We start from the raw sequence: 21,962 nt of genomic DNA, 5'->3' as shown, positions 1-21,962 counted from the left end.
AGGATATTTCATCACAGCAACAGGAGACGAAACTAAGACATTGGACAAAATGTTACCTCAAAAATGAAGGGTGTTTCAGAGACCAGCATTTTCTTCTACATGGAAAGCTTTGGTTGTTCTCCCCAATTTTCCATCATGAGAGAGTTCTTAGTCTGTAGCAACTGTGCCAAAACTAAACATCCTAAGACTGAGGGAGAAAAGGAAAGATGTGGATCCAGGGATGAATTGTGCTCAGAATTGGAGATGAATGAGTGGGACTGAGGCCTAAATTCCATCCCTGCAGGAGATGGTTGGTGTATTTCTTGGGATGTTAAGACAGAGATGAGTGTCTGCGTGGGTTTCACAACATGGGACCAAGCAGTTGACAGCATGCACGTTTGTGTGTGTGTGTGTGTGTGTGTGTGTGTGTGTGTGTGTGTAACAGTAATAAAGAAGAGGTTAATAATTTGACAGGGAGTACAGGAGATACAGGAGGAATGGAAGAGATAAAGGGAGAGATGGAAATGCTGTAAATACAGTACTTATGTATACAATTCTTCAAAGATTTAAATAAAAAATAATTTTGAAGTAACCAAAAAGAGGAAGAAAAGGGGCCATTGAGGATGTGACTGGAAATATGACTTCCACAGGGAATCATATTTTAGAAAATCCTCATCAACAGAAAGTTTACTCTTTCTCTGAATTCAAGGTGAATGGTGTTGCAAGTTAACCGCTTCCAGTTGGGTTTGAGCAATTCCAAATTATTAACCAGAAATATGAAACCCAGTAAAAGTAGTCTTTGTTCTCATTCTCTCTCCTTTTAGAAAAAGGCTGTGGTAGTCACTGAATGCTTGGTGTGTCTGTGGCATTAATGACAGAGACAGATACCACAGGAAAATCTTCACCTGGCCTTTTATTTATTCCAACACGAGGAGGAAGAGTGTTCTTGGGCTGTATGTGTTTTCTACACAGATTGAATGAATGGAGAATGTTTAAGTTAACTAGTACGCGGGCATCAGGAGGCGGTCTCTTTAGGAAGGAGCATCACTGAGTTAGCAGTTAGTGGGACAGCATGTTTGTATGTTTGTATATATGGACTAACCTTCAAAGTGTCCTCTCCGTTGTCTGCAGCTAAAATATTTTGAGAGAGAAGTCTCCAGGTAGTTGTTTTTTGTTCTTTATGTACAGCCTAGCACAGTGGCCATAGAAGAGGTCCAAATCTATTATACAGGCTACATATTCCAAACATATTCCCATCTGGCAGCATTTGACAAAAGCTAAACATGTCTGCAAGTGTTCCTGTCCATCATCTTTCCTTCTTGAACAATGACCTTAAACTGAGCAAGACCAGTAGTATACGTATTTTTCCCAGACAGCATCTCATGGTTCAGGATGGCCTTGAGATTGGGATGGACCTGCCTCTATCTCCTGAGTTCTGAAATCACAGGTGTGTGCTTTCAGCTTTCTGTGGTACTGAAACCCAGAAAGGTGCATGTTAGTTGAGCTCTTTACTGAGCAACCCACATCTTCAGCTCAGAAATAGTTTTAAAACAAAGTCTGTTCATGTGTTCTTACCTTCTGTTTCTCTTTGGTGACATATGCCCGGCTCTGAGTTAGACTGTGAAGGCGCCGAGCTTCACTGTCCAAGAGGATTTCGTCTCTCCTAGCACCCATCTTTTTCTGAACCCCAAACTTCCTTATCCTCTTGGCATCCTCTAAATATAGCTTCCTGATCTACTTTCTGTTTTAGGATCTGTGCTTGAGAAATTATGTTTAAGTCAGAGTTGAAATCTGGTCTCCTAGAGCTTACATCTGGCTCCTACACATACTGTGTTTGACTTCCACAGACTTAAAAAAGTGAACATGTCAGTACTTATGAATCAGAAGATTGTGCATAGAACCTAGATTCTTTAACACCTCTTGACAAAGGGGCCAAATGGCAATACCATGTAACAAAGATGACCAACCATGGTCCCTTTCAGTGGGGCTCATGTGGGTCTGCTCTGGAGTCCACACTCATTTCCATTACTTGTCTGTCCCTGGTAGGCATTTGATTTTCGTTTTTTTTTTTTCCCGAGACAGGGTTTCTCTGTGTAGCTTTGCGCCTTTCCTGGAACTCACTCTGTAGCCCAGGCTGGCCTCGAACTCATAGAGATCCGCCTGACTTCATAGAGATCCGCCTGACTCTGCCTCCCGAGTGCTGGGATTAAAGGCATGTGCCACTACCGCCTGGAGGCGTTTGATTTTCTGACTTAAATACAGATTACTGGAGGCCTGGTACATAACACCCTGTAATATAACTCACTGGTTAGTGTATGGCTGAAAGTCATTTCATGTCACTTGTCACTCATTATATATAAAAATGTTCTCAGAAATCTTAATACTCAGTACTCTAGCAAGTCAGGGAAGAGAGGGTTTAATTTTAGAGTTTAGATTTTGATGACTGCATGGGCTTTTTTATGCATGTTTGTTTACTTGCTTGCTTTTGCAGTGACATTAAACTCATATAACAGTCAGTTTGGTTTGGGGTAATGACCATAAACAAAATAATAGCCACACACTAGTTATTGAGTCTGGCATTATGCTAGTCACTGTAATTTCCTAATTTTGACAGAACGTGAGTGGCTGTCATGCATTGCTTTTAAAAAGTCCCGAGTTTGAGTAATGTTTCTCACTCTTAAAAAACAAAAACAAATACAGTCTAAATGTGAGACTCTAAGGATGCAGTGAATGTAAGTATGCCCTAAAACAACTCATGGCAGCTTCATAGTTAACAGCTTAGCTTCTACTCAGTGTGTCTTTATTCCTTGGTGGATGTGTTTTTATATCTCATCTGTACCTTCCCCTCCGCTTGTAACCTGGTCCTGGTCTCCAGTCTGCTATGTTACAGTGAATATTGTTAATCCCGAATGAAAACGATAAAGGGAACATTTGATGCTATTATGTTGCTTCCACTTCCGGTTTGCTGCTTGCTCTCTCTCCATTCCAGCAGTCTAGCTGTGACTGTTGGAGACCTCTGCACAGGATCAGCATGGATCATTCCTACCTTTGCCTGGCTATTGCTTCTCCTTCAACACGCTGCTGGAACTGGAGAACCATGGGCCTCTCTGTCTTAGGTGTTAACAACAACAGTGTTACAACAGAAATCCCCCTGGAATACTTATTTAAGAAGGAAAACTTCCAACCTCCTTTCCGTTTTCTACCCATCCAGTAGATCTGAGTCAGGGCCTATGGATCTGCATTTTAACACTGCCAATTTTAAAACAAAATCTTTGTTTGAAAAATGACATGTGTTTTTATAAATAAAGTTATTATAAACAAGAACAAGAGAGAGTCTATTGACCAAAAGCTCAGGAGTTGGGGTGCTCTGAGAATTTCAGACCCTTGAGTGATAATGATTTGAATTTCTTTTCTCTTCATAAGCAGCTGTGGTGTCTTTGCCTATGGTGGTTCTGAGTCCATAGTGTATTTTGGGGTATTTGCTTGCGCTCACATGCCAGTGACTGGCTACTGCTAATCAACGAGTATCTATCACAGAAGAAATCGGCTAGTAACAATGAGCTATCAATACAGCAAGAATTGTAAGGATCTCCATGACTTTCTTCTTCTTCTTCTTCTTCTTCTTCTTCTTCTTCTTCTTCTTCTTCTTCTTCTTCTTCTTCTTCTTCTTCTTCTTCTTCTTCTTCTCCTCCTCCTCCTCCTCCTCCTCCTCCTCCTCCTCCTCCTCCTCCTCCTCCTCCTCCTCCTCCTCCTCCTCCTTCTCCTCCTCTTCTCCTCCTCCTCCTTTTTGCCATGAACCAAAATAGTTTTTCTAGGTTTGCTGGGACCTCATCTGGGAAGTGACCTGGTAGTGTTTCCAGATGGTACACAGTGCAGTGCTGCACACTCAGCACACACAAGTTCTAGTGTCACCTGCTAAACACTGCACACACACTTGCCCTTCACATTCAGCAACAAGACAACACGATCATTCCTACTCCTGGACTCAGTAGTGGAATCCTGAGGTTTTGTGTGCCTTACTGGACATTTGGGCCGAATTCTTCCTTAGGAAGGTCACCAACACAGACTGTGCTGTGCCAGTCTCCTGGGCATCTACTCCTCATTTCACACATCTTTTTCTGCAATGATGCTTAGCTGGTCTGTGGTCTGATTTGTTGAGTACTTCAAAGGATGCAAATTTTGGGGAACTGATGACCCATCCCTAGGTAACTGGAAACTGACTGTCTTTGTCTTCTCCCTACATGGAACAAATTAAGAGAGAGAGAGAGAAAAAAAAGACATTTTAGTGAAACTTAATACGTAACATTTTCTGTTTTTCCAGTCATTGAATACTGCCTGCAGTGTTAAAAGTTCATTTCAATGTATCATAATACTTATTTTCTTAGTTGCTTAATAATAACGTGAGAATATATATTGGAACTGGCTTTTTAATTAAGCCCTGTGTATAATGCTGACAAAAACGTAAAGTCATGTTGAATATCATGCTGTTTTAGGCAGAGTCTCACAGTTCTGTGGTTTAATTATGCCAGACATATCCAACTGTGGAAGCACATATTAACTACAGATCAATCTACTTCTTTTGACTCTGAGATCACAGAATGTCCATTGTGTGTTAACCACAAAAGGGACAAGGGAAAAGAGCAACAGCTGGTGTCATTTGAGGGACAGGATCCCTCCATTTAGCTCCCTTCTCCTTTTACCTCCCCCCCACCCAGTTTTATGTAGGTTTCTGACCTTCCCCAGGAGAAATTTCTCTAAAGACTCAGTCTAAAGAGCAGTGTTTGAAAGGATTGCCTTGTCTTCACTGTTGTTTGCTTTTGTGGTGGTTAAGGGTGGAGTTTCACAGAATGGCATTTCAGGGCCTGCATCTCAGAACACATCTGCACCTTCCCTTGGGAAGAAGGTGGACCAGGGCTTCCATGGGCTAGGATCGATAAAATAGTAACCACCGCTGCCAGTTCATGACCTGCACACTCAACTATTTCCCTGTGCTCCACAAACACTGTGAGGTAACTGCTGTAATGACTCCCATTGCACCAAAGAATAGACTGTGGCAAATGACACATTAATAACTCTTTCCAAGAACACACTATTCGAAAGTGACGAAGCTAGGATTTTAGCCATCTCATTCCAAAGGCTGCCCTTCCTAACCACACCAATGTGGAAAAGTACAGATTATTTTTATTAGGATAGGTCTGTTTTTTCAAATCAATAAATTTAAGTAAAAATTATTACATTTATTTATTGTATATATTTGTGTCTGTGTGTACATATATATGCATTTGTATGCCATGGGACACATGTGGAGGCCAGAGGACAACTTGGGACTCTGTGTTCTCCTTCAACCTTGGGGGTTCTGAGGATGGAACTCAGATCATTGAATTTGGCAATAAGTGCCTATGAGATTAGTCAATGGCCCTCCAACCAGTAAATTCAATAAAACAACATCTTTATTTTTGCTTTTCATTGTCTACCTGGACCCAATTCCTTAATTTTATTAACAACCTGAAATTACTTATCCTTTAAACATAGAAAGAAAAGATTGAGTTTCCATATCAAAGTAAAATTAAAATTTCCAACTTTCATTTTGGAAAGCTTGGGTTCTTAGGCACGTTGATTGAAGCATTGTTCTGAAGAAGGATTACTTTCATGGTATAATAATGGAAAATATCACAAGCAAATTAGGCTTAATGTCTGATATTAAAAATCCAGCTACAAAAAAGTTGGTCCTCAATTTATCTTTGTAAAACCCTGAAAGTTGCAAGAAAGGAAGTGAACTTTCCAAATCAGAAGGATGATGACCTTCCATTTTACCAGTTAATTCCTGAGTATGTAAGAGATAGAGTTAAAAGAACTATAATAAAATATATTAATTCTTATTAAGTGATTGTCTGTCACTAGAAGATTTTTGTGCCATTCCAGATGTTGTTTTTAAGCCAACCCCACACTTCTTTTAATACAACCCCACACTCAATAGTTCAGATTTAACTAACTTGTAATTCAAACTGGTTTCTGTTCTCCAGAGTTTATTAGCTGGCAGCTTGGAAGCTGGAAACCGTTTTGGTTCAGAAAGACAATACTTTGTAAACATTGGCTGGCTCCCCAAACTGTTATAACAAATTGAAATGGGAAAGCTAATAGTACTGTAATGCTCAGCACCATGGATCCTCTTAAGTTCAAAAATTAAATATTCTAACAGTCATTATATAATTTCAAAATATATAGATACAAGATAGCCATCAAAATCTAGAGAGTAGTCATTCATTCAGCTAGTAAGGTAATCAACAGTTTTCCTTCTGTATACGCCAAAGTATAAAATATACTTTGTACAGTACAGGCATATTTTACTTAAAAATTTTTGCAAGTATATTTTATAATGGTCAAGTTATATGCTTTTACCTTTTATTATTTTTTTTGCAATGAATAATAATCAACTAGTTTTGTAAAAGCACCGAATGTTATATATGCATACATACATATATACATACATATGTGTGTGTATTTGCATATACTACATATGTGTATATGGTATAAGTTAATTTGCATTATTAAAAGAAAATAGCCCATCTCTATCTATCTTTCTTTCCTCCTCTTCTCTGAAGATACATGGTCGCAGGAACTCAACTGTTTAATGTGTACCTCCTGTTTCCATATCCCATGTCTGACTTGTTAACAGACTTATCTGTCTCCAACTGTGAGATGCATCTAGAAACCCTATCTACAGTGACTTTATAGTCTGAAGTCTGCTCTTCTTATTTTGCTATTCTCGTCAGCCTTTTCACAATAGAGCTTTCTACATAATCTGTTAAAAAAAAAGGATCAGATTAAGCAAGAGAGTACTTGGCCATGCTAAGCTTCTTCCTTGAGCTTGCTCATCCTGTTACCTCTTCCTGAAACACAGCAGTTTTGATCCCCCTAACTGGGACTTTTGCATCCAGCTATTCTCAACACCTGGGGAGTTCTCCTCTCAGATACTTTGGGCTCATTCCCTTTCTCCCTTCCCTGGTTTTGGCTACAGTACCAAGCGTTTTAGCAATGGTCACTCTTACAACCCTTCACTTCCTTTTATTGTCTTATTTCCCTCTGTAGTTGCTAACATAATATATAGTTTATGCATTTTTGTTCATCAATTATGTTTTCTGAAGAAACACACTCCAAAAGGGATTTTTGACAGTTGTTCCCTACTGTGTAGCAGGGCCCAAAATCCTGTCCAGAAGGTGATATACCTCAGGGCACATTCGTTGAATGGTGGATAGGAGTGTAGCAAAAGTAGAGAACCATAGACAGAAAGGATCAAAACCGAACTCATGATGACATTTACCCCTAGGGAGGATGGAGGGCAGACACAAAAGACCTTCCCCTTACTAAACTCTCATTGATGAATTCACTGGTGTTTGTAATCACTGAGGACCTGTGTCTTTAAAATTTTCAAGACATTTCTCAAAACCAGATTTTCAATAATTAAGGGGGCAAGGTAGTAAGTATTGCATAGCTTCTCCCCAGAGTCCTCCATGATGTATTCCGTTGGCTGTCCACCTTCATTTTTTCCAACTCCTACAGTTTTTCCCTAAGTTGTGCTATCTCCAAGTTTATGCCTTTTATTGTTCTATGGGGTCTAACTTTTCCACTTTTCTTTGTCTGACTAAATCCAACCATCTTTATGACTCAGGGTAACTTTCTGTTCTCTAGTGGAACTTTGTACAGGCGACACACCATTTTCATTCTGTCTTTTGAAATTGAAGTGCCTTGGCCTCTGCATCCCACACCCAGTGGGAAGTCTGCACTCTTTCCAATACTTAGAAGAATTCGTGCAGGCGTGTGGTTATTTCTTGATTTGATTTCCTGCCACCACTAAATGCTGTGACTCATGTATTCTTTCAGCAATACTGCACCCCCCTCACTGTGATAAGCCAGTCACGAAACCCATACTCCCTTTTCTTTATTTTTCTACTTGACTCATGCAAGACAGATGTGTAGAGACATGGCCAGAGTCAGAGCTTTACTGGGGGCAGGACGGAAGAGCTGGGGGAAGTCATACTCCTGAGTGGTAGACTTTATAGTAGACACTCTTGCTCTGGAGGGGCCCTTGACTCTACCCATGCAGTGACTGCTAGCTGTATTTCATCCTCAAGACCCCAAGCTTCTCGGTCAGTTGTTTCAACTTCCTCTACTTCTTAGGCTTCTCCCAACTCCTACTATTTACTTTTTGTAGCTAAAACCCAAATAAGTGACAGAAACAACTTAAGGGAGCAAGATATATTTTGATTCACAGTTATTAGAGGGTTTAAGTCCATAGGTTCTTGTCAAGTGTTGGTGGGCAGAACATCTTTACCGTCAGGTTCAAAGAAAAGTTTCACTTCCCCAAATTCCAGCACCTATTTCCCTCTCCCAAAGATGCCATTTCCTTACACTATCTGTGGTGCCAATTAGCATAGCGAAGCACATGCTGACCTCTAGGCTTCCTCAGTCCCACAAGTACCTGTGGTTCTTCTCAGTTCTTACCTTGCCCCTGCTCTAGATTTTTCTAACTTAGAGTCTCCCCTCCTCCAGCATCTCATTCCCTTATACTATATCAGCTGTACACCCTCTTTTTTGTCTTCTTGTCTTGGTCCCCTCTCTCTTGCCCCTCTCTTTTTGTCACCCTTTGTCTTTCTCTCCCACTCTCCCCATCCTCCCTTACGGCCCAGTCCAGTCTGCTGGCCATGTTCAATCTAATAGTTTCTCCCCCTGCTCTGGACTCAGGCAGACACCTCTGGCTGTATCTTCCCTCATATCTACAATAAAAACCTTTTCGGCAACCATACCTTGGAGTGGTGATGCCCTCAGTTTATACATTTACATGGGTAGGACATCTTGGTGGCAGGGGTGTATGACAAGGGACAGCTGTTCACGTCCCAGCAAGTAGACCAAAGAGAACTTACAGGAAGAGACGAGGAACTGACCCCAGTGATTCACTTCCTCCAGCTAGGTTCCATCTTTTAGTTTCCACAGCCTTCCTAAATAGTGCCACAATCTGGGATACCAAGTGTACAACATATAGGACTGTGGGGGACACTTTATAAAAAGTCAGGACATTCTTTAAATACCAACTTGTGTGTTTTGGGGCACTTTTGCTTTGGCTCTTGGAGCTTTGGGACTATGCCTAAACAGTTTATTCTTTTAATCTTCTCCCAAATCCCTTGAAGACGTTTGCCTTCATGAGGAACTTTCTCTTTCTGAAAAGAATTGTGTGTTTAGCTCCTAAAGTAGCTTTTCTTCACCCTGAGACATACTATACTATTGAGTGGTCAGTTTGCCTGTGTGTCCTCTTCATCATCTAATGGCCTATTGTGCAACGTCTTGTGTTAGTACTTGGTTCAGAGTATGATTAATGCTTGAGGAAGAAATAAAGACTAAGTTTTCTGCTCATTACAGACATCTGTTGGAAGGTGCCATTTGACCTCATTAAAAGTTGTTCTTTTAATTCCCCAGATGGGCATCAATGAGATGGAAATTATTTGTTCCCTGGTTTTGTTACCTCCAGTGATTACATCCTGACTTGTTTAGAAGGATGCTTGATGATCCCTCAGTCGGTGCCTGTAAATTAACCAGAGGCACAGTGAGCATTACCTGCAAACAAAACTGTGATCAGAAGATGCTCTCTGGCTAGAGCTATTGCTGTTGTAACCATTTGCAGTCAATGTCTTTTCTTCATTGTCTTGATTTCTAGTTGCAGAATGTGCCGATGATGTTCCAGTGATGTTTGGAAGTCTGTTTCTAGCTTTCCAGGGGTCACTTGCTGCACATGAGTGAGCTGATGGAGAAATGGAGTAGCGTCTAACAATCATGACATTGCCTGTACAGGAAGCACAAAATTCAAGTTGAAAAATACTCTACCCTTAACCAGACTTAGAGATGAAAAATTATGTTGATCATACTTGGTTGATGTTGAAAAAAGATACCTATTTGCTGATTTGTGTTACAAGTATTAGCTGATCATAGCCACATGCTGGACACTTTTTCAAGAGAGGAGGTAGTGGACATCATGAAAATGTTGCGTGCATAGAGCTTACGGTGTGTGGCTTATGTAGAAAACACACCATAAGCAAGCAACACATGATGTAATTCAGATGATGACAGATTCCAGGAAGACAAAACTGATGAAAGCAAGGGATAGAGACATATGGAAGAGGAGATGAGGTCATTTGACTGTGTGGTCAGAGAAAACGCTTCAGGAACATAGAATTAGTTCATAATAGATTATTGTAGAATTTTATGGTTAACTAGAACACTGTGAGGAGCCCAAATGCTTCAAACATGCAGTAATAATGAATATCCAGAAATGGTAATTGTCCTAACTTGATCAGTGTACATAATATATATATATATATATACACACATATATATATATAGATATATCATGCTATACCCCATAAACATGTACAATTATTATGTGTTAATAAAACTGAAAATGTGTTTCATGAGATATAAATACTAATTATACTGACAATATTAAGCATCATGTCTGTAAAATTGTATAAAATTCATCATGGTTTACTTCATAAATATATACTGTTAAATAGTAAGTAGAATTTTAAATATAAAATGAGCCGGGCGGTGGTGGCGCACGCCTTTAATCCCAGCACTCGGGAGGCAGAGCCAGGCGGATCGCTGTGAGTTCAAGGCCAGCCTGGGCTACCAAGTGAGCTCCAGGAAAGGCGCAAAACTACGCAGAGAAACCCTGTCTCGAAAAACCAAAAAAAAAATAAATAAATAAATAAAAAAAAAAATAAAATGAACAGAGGCTCAGATACAAACAAATTATAAAACAAGTCCTTAAAATAGGGATATCGTGGAACTTCTAGAGATAGAAATTCTTGAAGGTCTCCTCACCCTAGACTCCAGAAAAATGGGTTCATTCACTGTTGTTGGTCACCTGGATGGCCACAGTAATTCAGCTGGTGGTTCCTAACTGGCCTGTGGTTGCATGACTTGGCTTTATTTGGTCAACAGGAGACAGCTCACTGAGATATAAGAACAAGACAACATGGAAGCAAGCAGAAGTGCTTTATATGGGCAACTGAGTGTTTCTTCCTGATGGCAAATAGATGGCTTTAGTTCCTGAGGACTTGCAGTTCAATTTCTGTCCTGTTTTCCAATACATTACTTCCCTTGAAGTAAACAAAATCTTTTTTTTTTTTTGAAACTGAGAACTGTGGTTCAAAGAACTTTATTTTATGGAGTCGTCTTGATTTCTTTGAGTCCCTCTTAACTCGGTGACTTGAGGCTGGTCATTTGACTTCTGCTTGGATATCAGTTGTCACCTAAGCATTTACCTCATGTGTTGATTTTCATTTTTCAAGGCACTTTCTGCTATGTTGCTTGTTATGACTTTGTTATTAGCTAGCCCAGAAATGTAAAAACATAAAAGCTATGCAATGGGTTTATGTTTTGAGAATGCCAGAACCACAATTACTGATTTAAATTTGCCACGTGCCATTGCAGGAAGAAGACAGAGTTATGACATTGCAAAAAAGTGGAGGCTGACCTGGCCTTGCATAGTTTACAAGATGAGAAGATGCATTTTTAGGTAAGAGTTTAAGGCAGATATGTGCAAATTTATCTGACATGATTAACTATAAATGCTGTTCATAAATTGTCTTTAAGTTCTTCCAAGAGCTGTTGTGAATACCATATGTAATTGTGTCACAACCAGTTTTTGAAACAGAAACATAAAAGTTTCTGTTCAAAAGAATTAGAAAACTATCTATCCATCCCAAGTCCTAGGGAACCACAGGGGAAATTATGCTGATGATAGCAAAATTGAATTTATTTTTATTTGAGACCTACACTTAATATGGGATCGATTACCAAATAAGCTATTTGCTCATCTCCTCGGTCACAAATTATCCTTTTTTTTTTTTTTCCTTTTCAACACAAGGGAAGAAATATTCAACACAGCATCACAGGATCATTAGTCCAATTTCAAAGCTCACTGCCAAATGCAGTTTACTTGCCAGTAAAGGATATGAGTAGATTGAAAAGAATTAGGACCCTGCAGTGCTGGGAGTTCCCTGAGATTTTTCTTTCATCCTCCTCATTGTAAATTATAACACTCATAGTAGCCACGATGTGAGGCTGCACAGAGCAGAAAGGACAAGGAGGCATTCTCAAAAGTGCTGGTTAGATTTTTATATCCACCGGGCAGTGGTGGTGGTGCACGCCTTGAATTCCAGCACTTGGGAGACAGAGCCAGGCGGATCTCTATGAGTTCAAGGTTAGCCTGGTCTACAGAGCGAGTTCCAGGACAGGCTCCAAAGCTACACAGAGAAACCCTATCTTGAAAAAAAAAAACATAAAAAAAAGATTTTTGTATCCATCAAAACCCATGCAATGCAGATGTTTCTGCAAACATGTTTTATTCAAGGAGAATTCATTCTGAGTAGGCACTCTGTAGACTCATTATGTGATATACATTGTTTATCAGCCAACAAGTATACCCCCGAGTTGTAGCTCAGTTCTTGACCTCAGGCAACCAAAGAAGAAGCTGACTCTAACTCATAAAAGGTCTCCTTTGTTTTCTATCACTGTATCTATCACACAACATTTGGAAGAACTTGTGGTTCCCAGTGATTTGTTTGCAGGTCCTGTGCGTTGATTCCTGTCTTGAAGAAAGGCATATATTTCTGTTTTATGATATCTAGTTATCAAGGGTAGTTTTGTAAGATTCTGTTTTCAAAGATGTATTGGGGATGTTGCTTTCTTAAATGTTTTGCGTTTTATAGTCTTATCTGTTAAAATAAAGGGATTTTTATGGGATGAACTCCAAGATTCCTTTGTAATACATTTCTAGGGTCCAGTTGCAAGTTTGAATTTCAAATGATGTTGGCAATGTATCATGAAAACCTCCAATAAAAACTTGTATGCAAGTCAAGTAGTAATATTTTCTTGGCATAGCTACTGTTTTTCTGATGGCCATCACTGAAAAATTCACGTTGATCTTGGTTGTATTGTTTTATTTAATCCTTTCAGAGCCTATGAGATAAGGTCTGTCACTCTCCTTATAGTACAGGTGAGTCGAATATACGTTAGCACATTCATAGAAACAAGAATTTTACTGTTGGAAGAGGCCTTGGAAGATATCTGGTGTAACTGACTTTTTCCACAATTTGTGGTATGTGTGTGTGTGTGTGTGTTTGTGTATATGTGTGTGTGTGTGTGTGTGTGTGTGTGTGTGTGCATGTATGTGCACATGTGTGGCTGTATGTGTATGTATATGTACATGTGTATGTGTATATGTACGTGTGTGTGTGTGTGTACATATGGAGGCCAAAGAATGATCTTGGGTATTGTTCCTCAGATGCTGTCCATCTGTTTCTCTCCCCTCCCTCCCTATCTTCCTTCCTGCCTCCCTCCCTCTCTCTCTCTCTTTCTTTCTGACAGGCTAGAACTCACCAGGTGAGCTAGGCTTGCTGGGCAACGAGCCCCACAGACCTGCCACAGTCTCTCCAGTGCTGGTTTTACAATGCACTCCACCACACGAGACTTTTTTTTACATAGATTCCAGGGCTTGAACTCTGGTCGTCTGGCTTACAAGGCAAGCACTTTACAACTGAACTGTCTCTCAAGTCTCAATACTTTAAAAAAAAAAAATCGTGTACTCAGTGTTCAAAATAATGAGTTTCGCCGGGCGGTGGTGGTGCACGCCTTTAATCCCAGCACTCGGGAGGCAGAGCCAGGCGGATCTCTGTGAGTTCGAGGCCAGCCTGGGCTACCAAGTGAGCTCCAGGAAAGGCGCAAAGCTACACAGAGAAACCCTGTCTCGAAAAACCAAAAAAAAAAAAAAAAAAAAAAAAAAAAAAAAAAATGAGTTTCATTTTTTTTTTTTTTTTTTTTTGGTTTTTTGAGACAGGGTTTCTCTGTGTAGCTTTGGAGCCTGTCCTGGAACTCACTCTGTAGCCCAGGCTGGCCTCGACTCACAGAGATCCGCCTGCCTCTGCCTCCCAAGTGCTGGGATTAAAGGTGTGAGCCACCACCACCCAGCTTTTTTTTTTTTTTTTTTTGTTAATGCCGAATGTCCTTTATTGAAGGAGGGAGATCTTAAATACAGGCTTACAGTACAATGGGAGAACCTCAGAGGGCAGAAGTTCACTACCGATGTTTTACAATCTTGCATCTAAGCTGTTAATGCCCATTATGCAGGATACACAGACAAGGAACTTACCTTAAGCATTCAGGAGAGTGGAACCCAGCAGGGAATTAGCATAGGGAGGATATCAAGGTCAAAGTCAGCAAGCAAGGCAACAGTTACCCAAAATGGGGGCAGGGCCCTACAGGTCCCCCTTTTACTAAAAAATGAGCTTCTGACTTAGGTTGTATGGGACGTCAGCAGGTCACCTTACCTGTCATGGAGACGCCTGCCCGGGCCACACAGGTGCTCTGTCTTAGGTTGGTGAACACCCCCTAGGTATTACCCGTCTCTGAATACTCATTATCATACAGACTCAATCACGTGTGAGCTGTAGAGTTAACTGCTGCCAAAGATCTCAAAGTGGCACTGGGCTTGCAATCTGTGTGTTTGACACAGAAAAGACCAACAGAAGTCCTAACCCACCCATAGCCAGTAGGCTAAAGGCAACTGAGCCATTCCCTTCCTTAACGAGCCTTACTGCAAATTGGAGTCTTTGTAAGATGGTATCCCAAAAGTAAATGGAATTTGAGTTTATAAATTTATAATTTTCAAAGCCAATCGAGATGTATATAACTACTGAATTAAATTTATCATGCCCAATAGAATGAAAGATTAACTAACTGTGGTAGTTACTTTTGTTGCCAGGGTCTCCACTGTGCTAGCTGTAGTAAGCAATTATGAAATGGTAATCCCAGAAACAGTATCAGTTGTGGCTGCCTCTGCTATAACAGCAACAATGGCAGTAACAATGTCAAATTCTCTTCTGGAGTGTGTGGGCATCCACTGGCATGGATACAACTCCAGGAAGACAAACCGCCAAGGCCCATTTTTCTTGATCCCAGCATGACTTAAGCTGGCAGCTCTGCAAAAGAACAACTAACGCCGGGCAGTGGTGGCACACGCCTTTAATTCCAGTACTTGGGAGGCAGAGCCAGGCAGATCTCTGTGAGTTCGAGGCCAGCCTGGACTACCAAGTGAGTTCAAGGAAAGGTGTAAAGCTACACAGAGAAACCCTGTCTCTAAAAACAAACAAACAAACAAACAAACAAACAAACAAACAAACAACAACTAAGAACCATAAAGAAAAAACAGGCAGCTCACAAGGAGCATAACTAATGGTCTCATAATGGCTACATTCATGCTCATAAATTTTAAGGTATCTTCAAAGTCAGCTAAATGAATTTCAGGAGGACAATAAGTGTTGCACAGAGCCACTCCTGTAAAGTAGGTACTACACCAGCTTGAAGAGGATTGTGAAAATGAAAAGGCTTAGCTGGCATGCTACTGTTAACAAATGGAGGTCAGTAACCATCAGGGTTATCCTTAATCTCCAAGGTGTCTGGGCGACATGTTCTCAAACATACTTGAAGAAGCAGTTACCATACATTACTTTGTTGAAACTGGGACCTCTTGGTCCCTCTTTTTCTTCTTGAAAATGGGACCTCTTGAAACTGGGAAGCTTTTGCAGGGCAAAAGACATGGCCAATAAGACAAAAAGACAGCCTATAGAATGGGAAAAGATCTTCAACAACCCCACATCTGACAGAGGATTGATCTCCACAGTATATAAAGAACTTAAGAAACTAAACATCAAAATACTGAACAATCCAATTAAAAAATGGGCTAAAGAGCTAAACAGAGAATTCACAAAAGAAGAATCACAAATGGCTGAAAGACATTTAAGGAAATGCTGAACATCCTTAGTCATCAGAGAAATGCAAATCAAAATGACTGAGATACCACCTTACACCTGTCAGAATGGCTGTGATCAAAAACACTAATGACAGTCTATGTTGGAGAGGATGCGGAACAAAGGGAACACTCCTCCACTGTTGGTGGGAATGCAAACTTGTACAACCACTGTGGAAATCAGTATGGTTGTTTCTCAGAAAATTAGGAATCAAACTACCTCAAGACCCAGTCATACCATTCTTGGGCATATACCCAAGGAATGCACAATCATACCACAAAGATACATGCTCAACTATGTTCATAGCAGCACTATTTGTAATAGCCAGAACCTGGATACAACCTAGATGCCCGCCAACTGAAGAATGGATTAAGAAAATGTAGTACATATACACAATGGAGTACTACTCAGCAGAGAAAAACAATGACAGCATGAAATTTGTAGGCAAATGGATGGAACTAGAAAAAGTCATCCTGAGTAAGGTAACGCAAACCCAGAAGAACAAACATGGTATGTATTCACTCATAAGTGGATTCTAGATATAAAGCAAAGAACAATCAGACTGCAACCCACAGAACCATGGAGGCTATTATATATAACATGGTGGACCCTAGGATGACTGTGGCTTATAATAAGTTTTGGTTTTACTCAATTACTGAGCAAGTCTCAATGAAACATTTCACTATTAAGATAAGAATTTATACTGTATCAAGCTGATAACAGAAAAATAAATAAATTAATTAATTTAAATAAAAAAATAAAAAATAAAAGAGAAATTTGAACTATTAAAAAAAACAAACAATCCTTATGAGATTCTAATAAGTTCATATGTATTGAATCCAACTTGTTCCTTGCTTTTGCTTGTCTCCCCCCACCCCATAGACCCTATTCCTTTTTCTAAACAGACTCCCTTCTGTTTCCACATCACATGATTTTTTTAAAGGTCTAGATTCCACATAGTATTGAAAACACTTTGTATCTGCTTTTCTGAGTCTGGCTTGTTTCACTTAAATGGATGATTTCTAGTTCCATTCATTTCCTGAAAATGATACAATTTTATTCATTTTTATTATACAAGGGCCAAATTATTTCTATGGTAGATGATATGATTCTGTTCTTAAAAGACTACATATTTCACCAGAGAACTTAGATTTGTTAAAAACCTTTAGCTGGAGAGCAGGATATAATCATGGATTTTATGTGAGGGAGTAGTGTGTGAGTTTTCCTGAGGAGATGTGAACGACTGTTTGTTCACCCCAGATAGGGGACCCAAACCCAAACCAAACCCCAAACAAACAAGTCTATCAAAGTCCATCTTGTGGAACCAAAGAGCACATTGGGATCACATAGAGAAGCCTGGCTGACCCCAAGGCAGCTGGATCAGTGAAAAGCCCACCCCAGCATTGGTGATGGCTCATGAAAGCTGCAACCGTTAGCTGTTAGCATGACTAGTGGGCAACTTGACAGGGTGGATAGTCCTCTGATCACAGCCTCAGCTGTCAACTGACACAAACCTAGACATATGTGGGAAGAGAAATCTCAGTGAGTCACGGTTTTCATCAGATTGGTTATGGGCATTTTCTTAATTGTTGATTGATGTGGGAGACTCTGGGCCACAGTGGACAGTACCATCCCTAAATAGGTGGGCCTGGGCTGTATAAGAGAGTATCTGAGCAGCCCAGGGGGAGCAAGCCTATAAGCAGCATTTATTCACAGTGTCTGCTTCAGTTCTTGCTGCCAGGTTTCTGCTTGAATTCCTGTCCTGGCTTCCCTTAATGATAGACAGTAATATGGAAGTGTAAGCCAAATAAACCCTTTCCTCTTCAAATTGCTTTAGACAATTGTAGCATGAATCTTAAATAATCTTATTAATAAAGACAAACCCGGAGCTAGGTTTTGGGATGAATGCTGAAAGATTGGAGAAACAGAACCAGCTACAGCTAACCTTACCTCGCCAATTCCCCAGCTGATCCTGCTTCCTCAAACTGGAAGCCTCTGTGTCCTCATCCAAGTGGATCTCAGCTGAACTGCTGCTCAAAAGTCTAAAAGCTTAACAGACTCTAGTTCCTGGTTTTCATGCCTTATATACCTTTCTGCTTCCTGCCATCACTTCCTGGGATTAAAGGTGTGTGTCACCATGCCTGACTGTTTCCAGTGTGGCTTTGAACTCACAGAGATCCAGATGGATCTCTGCCTTCGGAATGCTAGGATTAAAGGTGTGTGCCACCATCTTCTGGCCTCTATATCTAGTGGCTGTTCCATTCTCTGACCCCAGATAAGTTTATTAGGGTACACAATATATTGGGGAACATAATATCACCACAGACAATGGTATTCATCAAAGCAACAGAAAGCAAAATAGGATATTCCTCTTTCCCCAACAGTTCTTACTTGGGGAGAGAGGACCCTTGTAGATCTCATAAGTTTTAAGGACTTCCTAAGACTTATGACTTGTTTACTTCCTGAGTCTTAATGAGCCTGGGATGAAATATTTCAAGTTGGAAATTTCTGGGTCTTAACGAGCCTCCCTTTAAGGAAGCTAGCAATTCCTATGATATTGCTGTACAACAGGTGCGAAGATCAGCAATTTGATATGACTTGCCCAACACTGAACAACTGTTCCAAAAACCAGAACTCTAACCCAGATATCTTCATGCTCAGAGCCACATTCTCCCTAGTTCAGTCACTTATTCTTGCAAAAGCATAGCACATAAAAGACAAATATCTTTTAAAATTATTTCTTTTATTTTTTTAAGGTTATGATAGAATTTCATCACGTCTCCCTTCCCTTTCCTCTCTCCAAATCTTCCCATATAGCCCTCCTGACTAATATGTGAAATTTATAGCTTCCTTTTTCATTAATTTTTGTTATATTAATTTTGTAATTAAATTAATTCATAATTGTTGTTATGTATACACTGTATATATATGATGTGTATGGATGTGTATATACATATATATTTCTTTTTTCTTTTTTTTTTTTTTTGGTTTTTCGAGACAGGGTTTCTCTATGTAGCTTTGCGCCTTTCCTGGAACTCACTTGGTAGCCCAGGCTGGCCTCGAACTCACAGAGATCCGCCTGCCTCTGCCTCCCAAGTGCTGGGATTAAAGGCGTGTGCCACCACCGCCCGGCCATATATATTTCTTAATACACAACTACAAATGCCTCAGTTTGTAATAGTGCCACTTGTATGCATGTGTTCAGGGCTGACCATTTGCTGACAAATATAATTCAAAGACATCCCACCAGACTCTCGAGCAGACCTTTACATTACTTTTTTTTTTGTGTTTTGTTGGGACAATTAGAAAAAGGTTCTTAATTTTTCATGACAGGTATTTCAGTCAGTCTTCAAACTTAATGATAATACTTTTACTGGAAGTTCTTGTTTACATGCTGAAGAAGTGCAGTTCCAACTGTGTGTTTAGATCTTACGACTGCTCTAACATCTTCCAAACTTAATAATATTTACGTCCTGAGAGTACAAACAGTAATGCTTTGAATGGTGCAGTATTTCTCTTAGGGTAAGGTGCTAAGATACAAAGACTCTACTTGCTTTGTTATTTCGATGAGCAATGTAGAAAAGAGAATTGAGGCAATACTATCTACCTTTAGAGCCAGTCAGTGGCTTGTGATGGCTAGGGAGGGCACTATCCACCAGCTAGCATTTGACAACGCTCAGAGACATTTTGTTGTTGTTGTTTGAGACAGATTCTCACTCTCACCCAGCCTCACCTTGAACTCACTGTGTTGCCTAGGCTAGCTTCAAACTCATGGTTCTCCTGCTTCACCTTCTCACTTACTGGGGTCATTGACATATGCCACTCTGCCTGGCTGGAGACAACTTGTGGGTTGTAACCGGGTTGGACAGGTGGGTGCTACAGCAACTGGTTGTTAGAGAGCATGGAGATGCTGAAGATCATACAACATCTAGACTGACCTCGACAACGAAGAATTAATCAGTACAAAATGGTCACCATTGTAGGGAATTAGAAAACCTGTAGTAAAGATGTATTACAAATATCCATATCTTTTCTTCCTGTTTTCCAATAAGGAGGTCTAACCTTATAGACTATTCCTTTGTAGTTTTCTCAGATATTCAGTAGACAGAATTTCTCAGATCTGGATAGGAATGTATTTGCAGCTTTGAAATGCTCTCCCTCATCACTAGAAAGAGACATCTCTAATAAGATCAACCAGCAGATGTGACATGTTCCACTATCAAACTGTTGCCAATGTCTAATTGGCACTGCCTGAAATCTTTGATTAAGAGCTATGAGTAGTTAATTATGTATATCATTTTTATTTGAGTATGTTGTTGTAGATGATCACTGACAACTGAAATGTAGAATATGTTACTTACTGATGATTGCTACCTTTTAAGTAATTATGGAATTAAGTCTCTCCTGTGAAAAATGAGATATTTGACTTTTAAAATATGGTAAACACTGACCTTGCATCTTAAGGTAATATATGAATATATATGTATATGTATATATATATATACATATATTCTATCTATTTACCTGTCTCTGTCTATCTATCTATCTGTCTATCTATCTATCTATCTATCTATCTATCTATCTATCTATCTATCTGGGTTGAATTGTGCGTAATGTATGCTCACATTGTAGAAAGAGGAGAAGAGATGGTGCCTGTTATTTGTTGCATACATTCAGGTACTACTTATCATTGCAAATAGCTGCCATTAGCATAGAAGCATGCACTGCAGTACTTCCAGGCAGAGAAGATTCAAGGGGTTTAGAATGGAGCCCAGAGTCAAGTGGCTGAGTAACAAATCATCAAGAACCATATTTATCTGATTTTGAGCCATAAACTAATCCACTTAAAAAGTTATTCCAGTTTAATAAATGATCAAGCCAATCAACATGCACCACATTTGCAGAATGTATATAGTTAAAGTGAAGGTGGAAAAAACTTCCGAATGAGACTGATTTTTACATATCTGTTCTTATCTTTTCTGGTATACTCAGAAATCATTTTATTGTTTTTGAAATAATATATGGCTTAGAGAACCTAAAGGAAAATTTGACTAGGGATTCAAAGTTTGTCTACTAGGAGGCAGAGGCTGAAAGCCATCACTGCAAGTATCAAATGATGAGTTTATTGTAGCATCCCAACAAATCAGTCATTTGGGAGATACTTGAAAAGGTAAGCATAGCTCTAAACACCACACATGCTCCGGTACCTTGTTCCTGCACAGCTGGTGTAGACCCAGTGGGAATACCACCAGGAAGGGCCCCCGGAGATTGCCCATGCACTGCTTCTTCCCTTTCGTCTTCGGATTCTCTCTCTGATCCAGAGGCTGTCTGACTATTGGAAGTCAGCTTCACACGGAGAGCATGATTCTCTTTCTGTAGTCTGTTGATTTCTGCCCGCATTTCTTGGATAACCTGCATGAGTTGGATGCCAGCTTCCATTACCTCCTCTCCCAGACCAACCTTTTCTCATGAGCCAGATACATAATCTACTCAGTGGGACAGGGGCATCCTGCCCATGAACAATATATGCCACTTGAACAATGGAGCTCATGCCTCCCTGTACCATCTTTCAACACCTGGGTAAGATTGTCCAAGGAGGTAAAGGATCTTCATGACTTATTCATCCTGGGTTTTGTTTTCCAGAACAGTACTTTTCTATTCTTCATTTCATATCAATCAACAGACATAGAATGCTGTTTATGTCTGAGATAATGGAATATTTAAAAAAAATTCCCAGTAAAGGACAGAGTTTCTTGTTTCCATCGTTAATTCACCATCATGATTGCCATTCAGTCTTTTCTGTTGCCACATTAGGGATCAAATAGTCACATGATCACCAGCTGCTGCAAGTACATCAAAACTGTCACACGAACAATTCTTTGCTTTGTTTTTGTTTTTGTTTTCTGAGACAGGGTTTCTCTGTGTAGTTTTGTTGCCTGTCCTGGATCTTACTCTGTAGACCAGGCTGGCCTTGAACTCACCTGGCTCTTCCTCCTGAGTGCTGGGATTAAAGGCATGCGCCACCACAGCCTGGCCAATTCTTTGCTTTGTAAAATACACTGTAGATCTGCATTTTGGGGCAAATTACTAATTTTGACATATGTTGGTTAGGAAAAGCTGACA

General features: G+C 40.0%; 1 protein-coding gene across 1 annotated transcript; it reads right to left on the bottom strand.

Moving 5' to 3' along the window:
* Window positions 1–4,083: 4,083 nt before the first annotated feature.
* Ccdc195 (coiled-coil domain containing 195) lies at window positions 4,084–21,278 on the bottom strand. Its single transcript, XM_042260464.1, has 3 exons — window positions 21,047–21,278; window positions 9,589–9,814; window positions 4,084–4,216 (listed from the first exon to the last, which is right to left on the bottom strand). Exons 1-3 carry the CDS (start codon window positions 21,276–21,278, stop codon window positions 4,084–4,086), a joined length of 591 nt encoding a protein of 196 aa, XP_042116398.1.
* Between the last annotated feature and the right edge of the window lie 684 nt (window positions 21,279–21,962).

The sequence above is a fragment of the Peromyscus maniculatus genome, chromosome 13 (assembly GCF_049852395.1).
Source record: "Peromyscus maniculatus bairdii isolate BWxNUB_F1_BW_parent chromosome 13, HU_Pman_BW_mat_3.1, whole genome shotgun sequence".
In the NCBI taxonomy this organism is placed as follows: Eukaryota; Metazoa; Chordata; class Mammalia; order Rodentia; family Cricetidae; genus Peromyscus; species Peromyscus maniculatus.
Note: the sequence above shows the minus strand (reverse complement) of the source record. Positions and strands in the feature narration are given on the sequence as shown.

What these genes read in the sequence shown, in the direction of transcription:
- Ccdc195 (XM_042260464.1), bottom strand. Translation starts at nt 21,278, where the DNA reads ATGGAAGCTGGCATCCAACTCATGCAGGTTATCCAAGAAATGCGGGCA. An exon ending in ACCAGCTGTGCAGGAACAAG is followed by an intron (nt 9,815 to 21,046) that starts GTACCGGAGCAT and finishes CTTCCTGTACAG; the next exon opens with GCAATGTCATGATTGTTAGA. An exon ending in GATCACAGTTTTGTTTGCAG is followed by an intron (nt 4,217 to 9,588) that starts GTAATGCTCACT and finishes TGTTCCATGTAG; the next exon opens with GGAGAAGACAAAGACAGTCA.